The sequence below is a fragment of the Scardinius erythrophthalmus genome (assembly GCF_964197995.2).
Source record: "Scardinius erythrophthalmus genome assembly, chromosome: 9".
Classification (NCBI taxonomy): domain Eukaryota; kingdom Metazoa; phylum Chordata; class Actinopteri; order Cypriniformes; family Leuciscidae; genus Scardinius; species Scardinius erythrophthalmus.
Genome location: NC_138229.1, coordinates 42,143,350 through 42,157,656, shown reverse-complemented (window position 1 = coordinate 42,157,656; position 14,307 = coordinate 42,143,350). Strand labels below are relative to the sequence as shown.

Sequence of the window (14,307 nt, the reverse complement as noted above, 5' to 3'; positions counted from 1 at the left end):
CACTGCACGCAATTGGATAACACTATGACCAATCACAACAAGCCCTATTCGCTTAGCTACCAGCGGAGCTAACTGGTAGATTAGACTCTTACCGTATCTGGTCGGCAAAACAACAAAAACGCCCTTTTTGCAAAGGAACAATACGAGCGGAGTCTTCATTCATAGCCATCCTGCAATGTTTACTCATGACTTCGACGTCACAGCGCTGTCGTCTTCTCTTTAGCTCGCCTCTGGCCCGCCTATATCAGATAACCCAATGTGATTGGTGCAGCTCGGATACAAGGGCATATTTAATGAGCATCATTACTCGACGCCAGAGCAAACTCGCTGATCAAATTCAACTTGTGCTCTCGCGAGAACTCTGGATTTCCAGGGTAATGATAAACATGTCTTTCAAATGGAACTTGGGTATCTTGTTCATTACATTTATTTTCATATAACAGCAACAGAACTTAAATTACATCCAGTTAATTAGCATGAGTATAAATCCTGCGATATCCGCCTTTGATTGATTGGCTATTTTTTGGTTAGCCTGTTTTACTGGCCTGTACCTGTGTTTATCAATTTTTGCCTCTTTACTTTGTGTTTTGGACTTGTTTGCCTCGTGTACCTGTCTTTTTGTTTTGAACCACTGCATGCCTGACTACCCCATTAAACTCTGCAAATGGACTCTCATTCTGCGTCATCACATCAGGAAATATCTTAAATTCCCAAAATTACAATATCATGAATAATCAGCATTTACCAAGTTTTGTCAAAACATTGTCAGAATGTAATGTCATAGTGACCAAAGTGTAAATCACATTACCACACAATGATCTATGTGCACATATTCATGCTAAATATTCCAGCATAACACTATCTCTAAAGGTTAAAGGCGACATGATATATCATCTTAAATGAATTACAGTCTCACTCCATCTATCTGTCCTGTGTGTGTAGGTCAGGATCGCAGCGAGCAGGTCCTGGTTCAGCGCTTCAGAGGCGATGGCATCAGGTACAAGGCCAAGCTGATTGGGATTGATGATGTGACGACCACTCGTGGAGACAAGCTGTGTCAGGACTCCATGATGAAGCTGAAGGTAAAGATTTGGTTGCATATAGGCTGCAGTATTCCCTATGTTCTTGTCTCAGTGTTGAAGACATCCACAGTGCATTCAGAAATGTGAACGTATTAAAGGGTCTGAATACTTTCTGAATGCACTAGCTAAGCCATTTAGCATTGCCTTGACACAGATCGCGGTTTCAAACCTGGTCCAAGTGACCCTGCAATGTGTTTAGAATGGCTTTTAATAATTCAACAGAGTGAATAAAATGATCTGTTTCTTTTCTACCCTCAGAAGTCAGAGAAAATAGCAAACTAGACACATCCCTTTCATCCCTTTCAAATTCATCCCTTTAGAAGTGCTGAATGAGTAACAAGAGTGGCCTTACAAACTATGCAGAACAGAACACTATGTACCATATGCAAAACCCCACTATTCAAAGTCTGTCAACATATTGCTGATGAAGTGAGAATTCATCTTTACACTACGTTTTTATCCATGCTTGCTTGTAATTCTTCTCATGCTTATGTTTCATCTGTTTATTGCTGCAGGGAATCGCTGCCTCGGCACGATCCAAAGGAAACCACAAACAGAGAATATTCCTAACTGTGTCTTTTGGTGGAATCAAGATTTATGATGAGAGATCAGGGGTAAGAGTTTTCTAGAAGTGTACTCTAGTTTTATTAGTGTTGTTGTGCCAGATAAACACTGCTCTGATTCTAAAAATAATTTTCTGATATCTGGGAGTTTCATATGGACACAAGTACTGAATATCATCATAACCGTGATTCATCTGTAGACAGCAGGTAATCACAGCCATGATGATATTCAGTACTACAGCACAACCCTGGGTTCAGGTCATGTTTTTCAGCGCTTTTCAGGATTTCTTTTTCTTGCTCTTGCTTGTAGAACTACTTTCTTATGCACTACTTTCTTCTGCAGAGCAAGTATGGACTTGCTACTGCCAGTAGATACACAGACTGTGAGCATGTAAGACATGCTGCTGCATACATAGAGAAACATAAATCCTGAAGCAGATCTAGGCAGGTGGAGCTGGGGGAGGTGGAGGGGTTCAGAGGAACTCTGATAGTGCACTTATGGACGAGTTTACAGAAAATGTCGAACCAAGCTATTTAAATGTTGACCAAGGAACCTCATTGGCTGCTGAATCAGCAGAGTCAATCAGCTTGTGTTGTGTTGTACATTATGTGATTGCTTGCAGATTACATGTAAGATTAAGAGTTTCATGACTTAACTAAATATGTCTGCAACACTCAAGTTTCAAAAAGTTGGAAAGGAAGGCGTTTACCACTGTGTTTGTTACATCACCTATTGTTTTTCAATTGTACTTATTTGGGACCCGAGCAGGGCCGGAGTGGGGCCACTTTACACCCCTGGAGTTTCAGGCCCAAGACCGGCCCACTTTTTCCATGGTGGAATTCCAAATTAGCACTTTTTCCAAATTGGATAAATGAAGCAACAGTTATAGTATAATGAGAGATTTATAAGCTATTTTTTGTAGGCTGGTCATTTTGATACACCAAGTGTGACTATGTGCCATTTTGTACAAAATAAAAGTTTTTCAAAACAAATTTCCTGGTGAAAGTAGACTATTGTGATCAACAGTGCCAATTTTTTTCCTATTTTATGTCATATTTACAAATTTATTGAAGATTGAATCCAATATTGGGTGATTATATAGCATAACAAGTGATTTATAAGCTATTTTTTGTAGGCCAGTCATTTTTGACCAGGAACACAAAAGGTGACGGTGTTATAGGGTTTTGAACACAACCTGAGGGTTAAATAACTTTAATTCATATTGTTTACTCTGGTATCCTCTCTACCTGTCCCTGTAGTCATTATGGCCTCCTCATTTTCAGCGGGGGACTGGCTTATCTGCTGCTCAGAAATTACAAAAAAATAATTAAGAGGTCATTTTACTGCATACACAGATCAAGCTTGAGTTTTGTTATCAATATTAAATTGCATAATAGTTGCAAAGACTATGAATCACCATGTATTGGGTGTTACAAAAAGGCTAATATTTTAATAAAATGTTATATTTTCCTTGTGAATAGGTTGACAATGCTACAACGGTATTAGCCGAATAATTACGTTGCAGTGTTGCTAATGCTAATCATTACTAGGCCTATCTCTCTTTACCTGTTGCCACTTGTGTTTGTCCTTTTGAAAATAAATCTGTAAGCTTGGCACATTTAGCAGCATCCTCTTCCAATGCCTTTTTTTCAACTTGGCTTTTTCAGTCCCTCCTGGCCTCTTCCTCCCATCCATCTTCCCTGACGCGTATCGTTACGGTAGGGCCGTCCCAGCTATAGGTAGTAGGCGGTGCTGCGGTAGCCTACCTGAGAAAACGTTTTGGAAAAGTCGTGCTATGGACCCAACCAACTCTATGGATGGGGAGGGGAGAACTCTCTCACATGGTACAAGCCATGCAGAGGCTGCGTGCTGCGGTGTCAGAATGCGGAACGTATGTAGCCTGATGTAACTAATGTGACAAATGTGAAAAAAAATTCCTCAGCCGGCCCAAAAGTGAGGCGGCCCACCGGGAATTCTCCCGATTACCCACCCCGGGCCTGGACCCGAGGATACTAATTGTTGCAGTTTTGCAAGTGGAATGTTAACCCATTCTTTCTTACAAAACCTAAGTTGCTCAACAGTCCATGGCTGTCGTTGTCTGTTTCTCCTCTTCATGTTGCCCTATTCGTCAAAGACAAATCTGGACTGCTGGCCAGTCAAGCACACAACACTGTCTATAAAGCTCTGGCACATGCAAATTGATGCGTGGCATTTAAAAGGCATAATGTTATGTTGTAAGGTGTGTTAAAGAATAAAGCAAGAACTGAATCCAGACAGCGATCTTTTAATGCATGGAAGCATGTAAAGAAAGACAACAACTCCCACAATGCACCACATTGCACAGCTCCGCAAGCCACTCCCACTAATCCAGAAAGCGCATATCTGCCTATAAGAGAAATCACTCTTCCGTCTACAAGGCTAGCTACTACCAGAGCTTGAAATTCATTTCACATTCACACAAAATGTCTAGTTAGTTGGCGAACTCATATAGTGCATTACTCCTCGTTTGTATTTCTTTCGAAAAGGTGAATTATTGCATGGTACCTGGATGTTCAGTCAGAACATATGCGGTGCGAAACTAGGATAGTTCTCAACACAAACGTCCGTGTCCTCGTCTGATTCAGAGATTTCGTCCAGGAGAAATTGTCATCGTTGAAATTCTTTGCCGCAGACGGACTCTATCTCTGTGTTCGTAGCGGTTCGTAGCTGCATTGTGAGATCACCGGCGCCACCAGTCCGCCCTAACTCGAGCCAGTCCGGGCTCCTCGTCCGCGGCAGGCAGGTCTTCTGCCTCGGCTGCTCTTCGCTATAATGCGGCTTGTAAAGGTAGCCACAAACACCTGATTCAAGCATCAGACTTCCGAAATCCTCTTCTTCTATATCATATTGAGCACTCTCCTCCGCTATTGTCATAACTTTACATCTGTCTCCACAGCGCCTGTTAGCTTAGCTTCAAACAAGATGGAGGATATTGCTTTCAGTTTCAGAGAGTAAAGTCCCACCCACTGATCTGTAATAGGTCTGTAGCGTGAGCGCGCCCCACCCTGGGAAAGATGAGGAACTAGTGTCTGTAGTCTTAACAGAAATCCCCCCCTCTAACACTTCCTCCTACAATGACGCAAAATGACGATTTTTGCGTCATTGTAGGAGGAAGTGTAAGAGGTAAATAACAGATTTCTCCCGTCTCAGGGGAAAATGAGAGAGTGTTGCACGACCATTCAATAGTATGACTGGGTTTCTAACAATGCAAAGCTTAATGCAAATGGGTGAAGTGTCCCTTTAAGGAGATTGTGAATCTCTGTATGTGACACAGGCGTGTCTCGCTGCAAACCCACAGAGGACGGATGATGTTGAATCAAAGCTGAATTGTCCTTAGTGTAAATTCAATGACTTTCCTGCATGTTGAATGACTGATGAATATTAATTATGTCTTTGATAAGTTTCCTACATTAGAGTTTTAGCAACCATCAGGCAGTGATGCACAAACACAGCTATACAGGGCATTCAGAAAGTGCTGAGGGTTTTCTTTTCAATCTTCAATTTCATCAAATTTCATCACAATCTTCAACTTTTGAATAGAGGCTGTTTAAAAAAATAATAATTTCGCCTGAAAAACTGGTAATATGAAAATGGTCTTGCTTTAGTAACTGTTCCTTACATATATAATGATGTGATAACATCCCCATTCCTCAGGTCTTACAACACCATCACTCTGTACACGAAATCTCCTACATTGCCAAAGACACAAGGGACCATCGCGCCTTTGGCTACGTGTGCGGTAAAAAAGGCAACCACAAATTTGTGGCAATCAAGACAAGCCATTCGGTTAGTTGTTAATATTCCTAAATTAATCGTGTTTGTTAAAAGTGGCACTATTTTTCTTTAACCTCAGTTATCCTCTTGTAGGCAGAGCCGGTGATACTGGACCTGCGTGACCTTTTCACCCTGGTCTATGACATCAAACAGAGGGAGGAGTCACAAAAGAAGTCTCAGAAGGACAAGCACTGTGAACAAGCCATCTATCAGGTAAGATCATGAACTAAGTCAAAAACATCATTTATAAATTGCTGATGACTCTTTCTGGCAAAATTCTGAATGCATTTCGGCTGTCCATATGCTAACATGACATACAAGGTTTCCAGAAATGACAGACATATAAATCAGAATAATCATATCATCTCTCATATGAAATATAAATGATCATTCAAGAGGGTGTTTTGAACAACCATTTCCTCTGACACAATTGCTGTAAAACATTCCTCAAAGAAAACATTGACATCCATCCGAGATCCATCCATCCATTCTGCAGAACGATTGATCTATGTAGGGCCGCAGGGATACATAGCCAACTTATTGAGATGGTTCAGAGATTTATCAAAGTTTACAACACCTTTTAACTTGACCACAGGCTGAACAACTCTTAGGACTGTATACCAACATGTTAAGAATACAAAAGAATACATTTCCTGTAGATTATGTTTACAGCAGCACAACTTTTACTGAAGATAGTGGGATGTTTCAGTTTCGTCACTAATGTCCAGGGGCGTAGCACCAAATTTTGGGCCCTGGGTACAAACCATCTTGCTGGGCCCCCGTACCAAATACCATAGTGATACCAATGGGTGGGGTATTGCATTTTTAATCATAAAAACACTTAAAATGTAAACAAAATAAGCCACACTCTGATTAATATATTTTTGTTTTATTGTCAAAAGTATAAGTTAATTGATGATTATTTGTCTGTTTAAAATAAATGCAGACTATAGATTCACAGGGTACACTAACCGCCAAACTAGACATTCAGTCTTTGAATTACGTTTTTAAAATTAGTAATTTTCAATCATTAAGATGTGCATTAAACTGAGAACAATTCTGTACTTAATGTAAGAGCGTGCGCGAGCTAATTTGCAAAGCAATGCGGTAAAATAGGCGCTAATGATCTGTGTTTTTGCGGTGTTAGATTTTGACAATGGAGGGAAATATACAGTGTTTTCATGTAAACATCTGATTTCTGCAGAGTAAGATTACGGTTAACACCTTTAAATATTACATAAATGTATTATTTTGTATTTTTATTAAACTTATTGAGTGTAGGCCTATAAATCAGCAGCAAAAAGTAATTCTTGAAAAAATCTGCACAGTAATTTTATCAAATCTACACGTTAATAAAAACAAATTGCTATTAGTACTCTTATAAAATTCAATTAGGCAATCATACATTTCTCAATTTTATATTTATATATTAATGTCAAGAATTTAGAAGTGTATTTATATAGCCTACGCTACACTACACAGAAATAATACACAATTAAATTATGCTTATTTGAAATGCATTGAGCAGGCTAGGTATGAAACGCTTCAAAACAGAGCGCACAAAGCGCGTATGCGCATCGCAGGTGCAGAATGATGTGCTCAAAGCGACATGGAGTCACAGCAAGTGTGCATTTAAAAGTTCACGGCACAAAGCGAAGACATGTCGAGCGCACACATTCTAGTGTTTATCTGTCCAACAGTTTATTGATCATTTGTTTCTTCAGTTTTAAATTCCAGTTATTGTGCGTCTGATGCCGATTCATAGTCCTTCTGATCTAACAGGCACACGGTAGCGAGTCGTTTAAAAACAGCAACAAACTCCAACAAAATAAAGTCATTTTATGTAAATCCACAGCCTTTTCTCTACAGATCAAGCATTATAATGTTAATATATCATATTGGAGAGAGTTTTACCGTGCATCCTGCTGTAACCGGCAGAGGCGCGCGCGCTGTTTGAATAACGTTAGTTAAGTTAGCTGTTACTGAATGGAGATTGACAGCCGCAGAGGAGCGAAAACGAGTTTCCGTAAACTTTAATGATGTAATACGACATCTGTCCCTCACATTAAGCTATGGAATGGCCTCAGATGACTTTGTCACCCAAACTGACGTGAAAAAAGCGCGAGGCGCCGAAAAGCGCGCTGTTTGCATCCCTGTATGTATGGTGTGATACTATAAAGTATTGGTATATTATTCAAACAGAGTACGAACATAAATGTATGCTATTCTACCTGGAGTAGATATTTATGTTAAAACAATGTCAATGCTCGATGATGCATTTGGAGCTCACCTTTCTTTTCAAAAAACTGAGTGAGCAACTGCTTGCCCTCATTTGCCTTTCTCTCTTTAATCTTCTTTTCTTTTCGTTTTTTAGCCCCTTATTTTCCTTTCTTAAGGAAAGACATGACTCTTCCCCTGTCTTCCTAATTCCTATCACAGCTCACTCCAGCTCCTCCTGTCTCTCATCAACTGATTCACCGCGGGTCCGTAGCAGAAGCACCTGACCTGCGGGTCGTACCATTTACATTGATTCGAGAGGGGTGGTGGGGCCATGCACAGCATGAAAATCACTTTTTTATACCAAACCAGTGCCTAACTACAAGTTTAGTTTTGCACAGGAACTTTTTTATTTGTACATAAATGTTATAAAAATGTTAGTGCATGTATATGTATGTATAGAAAACTGACTTCTAAGGGCCCCCCCCTGCCTCGGGCCCTGGGAACTCGGTACCCTTTATCCCCCCAGTCCGACGCCCCTGCTAATGTCACTGAAGATTTTGTAGAGGGGAGGAAAAACAAACTAGTTTTACAAGTAATGAATTAATGATAGATGGATATACTATCAACCCTGCCAGTTAATCAGCCCATTAATATCAGCTATTAATGATATATTAATAAAAGAAGATGACATTCTAGTGTCTGTTTGCTCTAATTCCGTCTTTAAAGTCCCCCTGTAGTCAATTGTATCCCTTAAAACTCATCTTTGATCACCAAAATGACATATTTCAAAAAATATATATATCTTGAAATGTTAGTATTCGCGGTTCTATGAATATGCAAATGAGCCCCGTCTCCACTCACTCACTCAGCTCAGAGATCCACTGGTTGACGATCACACGTTGATCTGATTGGTTACAAGGTAGTTTGTGACGTCAGAAACACCAGCGATTTCAAAGCGTGTTTTTGAGACTGTCTTTGGTTCACTGCAGTTTTAAGGAGGAAATACTCAGCAATGCTGTCGACTTATGAAGTTACACATGGTTTGTCTTTAAGCGTATTAAAAACACCACATAGACATATAAACAACATTAAAAGCTGGATTTTAACCACAGGGGGACTTTAACTCTTTCCCCGCCATTGACAGAAATTGTTTTTAATCCATGTTTTCACTGTTATACGGTAGGGGGCGTTGTTACGCATCTTCTGAAAGAGAACAGAATCTTCTGATCAAAACACAGGTGAAGCAGAAACAAATGATTGAAGATTGCTTACGCACATGTAAAATATCGTAATCATCAAACATTAAAAAACATATAAATCAAAACTGCCTAACGTTACTGAATGAAATGTCGACCCCATGAGGAGAAAACAACTGTGATACTTTGAGGGTGTTGATGATCTCAATCTAGCTTTTCTCAATCTAACAATCAAAGCTTTTTGTGCAAAATGTTGCTTTTTAATTTTTTTAGCAGAGGCTCGGTTCTTTCTTTTAATATATTGCATGTTCAGATATTCATACAACAAAATATTCTGGGGGCCATGAAAATGATTTTTTTTTTTAATGCTACTTCCAATAATGCCTGTTTTTCTTAATGACTGACACAGACGATTCTGGAAGATGAGGTTGATGATCCAGTCTATCAGGTGAGTAATCTCAGTTATCCTAAACTTAATCTGATTTTATTAAGAACTGGCATTCTATGTGATTTTATTATCATTTAACTCCTCCATTTAAGTGTTGCTGATATTGTTTGCACTTGATGCTTACACAACTTCTGTTAACCATTCAGCTCCTGTGATTGGCAGTGTATTGATATGCAGTCATGTTTTGTGGTGTTGTGTATATGTTCTACTGAGAGTCATGAACAGCCCCACTGGATGCACTGATGTGTTGAACCCAGTACTCTCGCGCTCTCACTGAATACAGACAACTTTAACCATCATTTTAACATCCACATTATATCTCCAAGCAGAATCCCTAAGATAGAAGCTCTCAGGATTGGTTTGGTTAAGCTTTGAAGCATTTGCATCAGTTTGTGATGGGAAAAGTCCAGTGTTTTTACCTGTTGAATTATATAATTATTATATTATATTATCAGAGAAAATGTTCTTGCTCAGGAGACATATACCGCCCATACGCTACACGACTTCCAAAGTTGTTGGATTGCTTTTCAATTTGCGATGTCAGTTCCAGTCAAAGCATTTGTATCAAAGGATAGATATTTAAACTGCTAAATGTCTCTCGGGCATCTCTCAGATCACGTCTTTGACACTTCACACCTAGCGATCATCACTCACGTGAACGAGACATGATTTGCCTCTGATTTCAAGCTTTCAAACAGTGTGTTGTGTGTGGGAAGTATTAATGACGTCGTTAGTAAAGTATCAACTTCTCATATTTGTAGATAGATTTCTCCTAAAATTAGGAGAAATAATAATATACATTAGTCAAGTCAAGTCAAGTCAAGTTTATTTATATAGCGCTTTTCACAACACAGGTTGTATCAAAGCAGCTTCACAGTAATAAATTAAAACAATACATCAATGTTTGTTTCTAGTGGAACGTCCACGTTTGGTAATGCTGATCAATAGTATCGTTGATTGATTAATTAAATTAAATATCCCCAAATATCCCCAACTGAGCAAGCCAAAGGCAACGGCAATATCCCATTAATGGGATATTAGTAACAAACATACATTAAGAGTAGAGAGATGAAAAAATTTAGATTTCTGACTTTTGATTGCTGACTGGTATCTTGGCATATCTTCTGAAAATGGGAGACTTGTGAGATTACTGAGGTCTTTTTTGTGAAAAGTAGAGGAAACAATAGAATAATAACTAAGAAATGGATGAGATATTGTTGATTTTCTATCCTGTGGAAATAAAGAGGGCCACCCTACAGTTCTGGATAAAGATACAAAATATATTGTTTATGGATAAAGGGTCATCATTGAATGTTCTTAGTGTTGTCTCTGTCTGATTGGTTCCATATGGGGCCTTTCTCATTTTCTTTCCCAACTCCTTGTAGTACATTGTGTTTGAAGCTGGACACGAGCCCCTCCACCAATCAGAGGAGAGCGTTTACCAGGTACTTCCTCGAGCCACTCCCCTCTTCGCCTACACTTCTACAGATAAAGCATCACAAAGAAGGGGGAATCGAAAAATAGATTTCCTCTAATAATGTCTCCCCAAATTAAACATTTAAAATATCCAATAATCTGTCAGATTAAAAGTATACTCTAACATACCTACAATACATATAGCCTTGTGCAGTGGCCTTGTGTTGTTAATTCACTATAATTTTTAGGTCCCCACAAGTCATCAGAAAGACGGGATCTATGATGTTCCGAAACACCATCTTATGACTGTAGGTTCTCTCATGTCTCAAACATTCGCTCAACCTCCCCGTCCCTCTCCTCCAGCAAACAAACCTCTCAGTGTCCTTCCCCCTTCTTCGTTTTAAGATCTCAAGGGATTATTTCTGAATCCCATAGCGAATTGAAAGCGATTGCTGTACTAAAAATATTTCTTTGTTCTTGTACACATTGTGAGTCTTTCATTATACGAGGGAAATGGATGAGGGGGAAATAAAACAGAGGTTTGTTTTTGGGGTTCACCTCTAGAATGGATGTGCTGCATGGATTTAGAAAAGGTTTATGTGACAGCTGCAATGCATTATGGTTAACCTTTATTTCAATTGTCCACTTTAGATATTCTACTATCTATAAGCAACTTTCAAGTACATGTCAGCAAAGTTACTAATTTACTTATAGAATGTCTAAAGTGGACCATTGAAATACGGTGCAACTTGCATTAATGACAAGTATTGTTAATGAAGGTTTTTTGGACCCAATGAAATAAAGATGATGATTGGCTTGAACAACAACATTCATATGACTAAAAATTTCAGAAAGAGGGATGTCTTCCTAACATTTCTAGAGGTTATTATTGTAAAACAATCTTATCAATTAAGATCCACGCATACATTGCAAAATCCAAGACAGATCTGTGAAAGTCAAAACAGAGCATTGCTTTCACCAAGAATGAATCCATGTTAAATGATTGTTATCAGTCCATTTCACAGAGTGGTATTGCTTGTCTGTTCATTCAGTCGGAGCCTATCGAGTGCCTGGAGCTAATCTTTGCATACATACCAGTCACGCTTCTGCAATGTTTGCTCACACGCGCCAAACATTGATCTTGCTTGAGTCTTCTGGTGTGATTTGCTTGCTTTTCTATAGAACATGACCATTGTGTTGGTTTTCTTTTTTTATGTTTTACATTCACATTGGGTTCTGGTTAAATGGTGATCCTCCACCTCATTGCTTGTACCTTCAGTTTAGTTGTTTTAAGTGTTTGTTGGCTGATTCCCTTCAGTTGTTGGTGTCCTTCAAATGTCATCATTGTCTTCATTGAAGCTTTCCCTTGTTAATCACTCTAGCATGTGTAGTAGTTACCGTATTTCTACTGTTGAATCATAATTTCATTGTCGACCCACTAACTGATTAATAACTATTCCATGTGTGGACTGCTCTACTCAGTGAACACTAACTCAAAATTAGTGCTGGGCGGTTTACCGGTTCATACCGAATACCGGTGTTTATTTTTGTTACGATATGAATTTTTAATAAACCGCAATACCGGTGTATGTCGCTTTAATCGGAACGCGGCGCTGCGCGACACAGTCTCACCCCTCATTTACAACACACGTCTGCGGCGCATTACGGCTGCGACAAGGTTTTATTCCGTCCTCCACGCGGTGCATCAAAATAGACTAGGCGCCTATATTTAGCGAAGCGGCGCGGAGAGCCGCTTCTGGGAAGCTTCGATCTGAAACACAAGCATTGACTAGAATGGGCACGAGACGTGTGGGTGAGAGTCTTTTTTCTCGCGGCGCGCGTGTTTTTATACTGTATTAACGTATCTGAAGTGAACTGACGGTCTTTAGAAAAGTTTCTTTGGTATTACGATTGAATCTTTCTTTATCTTTCCTGATAAAGCAGTGTTTATGAGCGTTGCTGCTTTGTGTACAGCCGTTACCGGGGAAACCACTGTTTCTGCCGCTCCTAAAGCGCGTCCTGCTGACACCTCTTTGTAAACAGCCTTGCAAACCTGTATTATTAATATTAGTGTGGATTTTTTCTATAATATTCACTCATGACAATAAAATAGGGCATTATAAGTAAATCTACTGCAGTATTTCCTCTCTCACTCAGTAGAAAATGTGGTTAACACCCATCATGCTTGGAAAAAAAAAAAACCGGTAAAAACCGTGAAACCGGTATAATTTAGAAAAAAACCGTGATGTTGATTTTTGGTCAAACCGCCCAGCACTACTCAAAATCATAACGTAATCTTTGAACTTATGCAGATAGTTGTAGTTGTAGTTGTGTGTTGTAGAATGCCTTCCAGTATGGCTTTATATCTTCTTTATCTTTCTCCCTGAATGTATTGCAGAATATAAGCCAGTTTGATCTTTTCGGTGACATGGCCACCCCCCCAGACATCCTTTCAGTAAGTAAACCCCTGGAGAACAATCAACCTCTTGGTCAGCCTCACTTAATGCAAACTGAATAAATTAGATATTTTAATAGTTCCCAACTTATGTTTGTTAATACAGCTAAAAGAACCTCACCCCCACTAAACCATCAGTTTGCGATGACCTAATTATATACAATCTGAGTATACAGTTGTCAAACTGAATATATATTTATACATCTGAAGAAATTGTTGTAAATCCAGTCTTATATAGTTACAAGTCAGAATAAATTTAAAGGGCTCATGACATTAAAGTGGTCAAATTTTTCTTATATAATGACATATATAATGAGTTTTTTACCATTAAAACATCCTGCACGTTTTATAGCTTAAAACGTCCTCTGCACTATATTCAAAGCAACCGAGACGTACTCCACGCGCCCAAGTCTGCTGACAACAGGACAAATGAAAGAGTGAAAGAACGTTTGCTTTGATTGTCCAGTTTAAACAGCTCGTTTACATCTCTGTACATACTTTAGAAGGATCCAAGCGTTGGAAACCAATGGAAGGTTTATTTTAATGGTGTCGTGGATCGTGTCGGAGGATTATATGTTTGTTCAGAGCATTTGACTGCAGATTGTTTTGTAAACTAGGCACTTTTGTTGAGCCAACTGTACTGAATCTGACAGCAGCTGCATTATAAACCTTAATTACATAAAGCTTTTTTCTGTAAATTATAGTTTTATATGTTTTCAAAACACTTACTCACATGCAATAGCAAGTGGGTGGTGATACTGTTTCCTATTGAATGATGTTAGCCAAAGGCCCTTTACTGCCAAACCTTATAGGAGATACAGATTAAAAACTGACCATTTCATTTCACCATTTCCATACCATTGAAAATATATATTTTTTTTTTACGCATATATTTGTTTTTGTTTTTAGCAACAATTAACACTACAAGTGAACCTCAAGGAACATATTGAAATAATTTAAATGTAATGACCCATTTAAATGTAAATTCTGACTATACATAGTTTATATAATTTATAATTTTAAATAATTGTTTTCTGATTGGCTCTCCTAGTAATATCACAGTGATATCTCTAATGCTCTAATGTTTTATTGAGTGTGCAATGTATTATGATA

At 38.8% G+C, this 14,307-nt stretch overlaps 1 protein-coding gene across 1 annotated transcript in view; it reads left to right on the top strand.

The window, feature by feature from the left end:
- The window catches only part of dab1b (DAB adaptor protein 1b), a gene marked incomplete at its 5' end in the record, with an annotated part of 37,150 nt that overhangs the window by 19,066 nt on the left and 3,777 nt on the right, over positions 1-14,307 (top strand). Inside the window, 8 exons of the mRNA XM_081374156.1 lie at positions 943-1,082; positions 1,598-1,696; positions 5,340-5,471; positions 5,553-5,672; positions 9,285-9,323; positions 10,709-10,768; positions 10,988-11,047; positions 13,138-13,194. Of these exons, the coding sequence (XP_081230282.1) occupies positions 943-1,082; positions 1,598-1,696; positions 5,340-5,471; positions 5,553-5,672; positions 9,285-9,323; positions 10,709-10,768; positions 10,988-11,047; positions 13,138-13,194 (707 nt within the window). The remainder of the gene's footprint in view (positions 1-942; positions 1,083-1,597; positions 1,697-5,339; positions 5,472-5,552; positions 5,673-9,284; positions 9,324-10,708; positions 10,769-10,987; positions 11,048-13,137; positions 13,195-14,307) is intronic.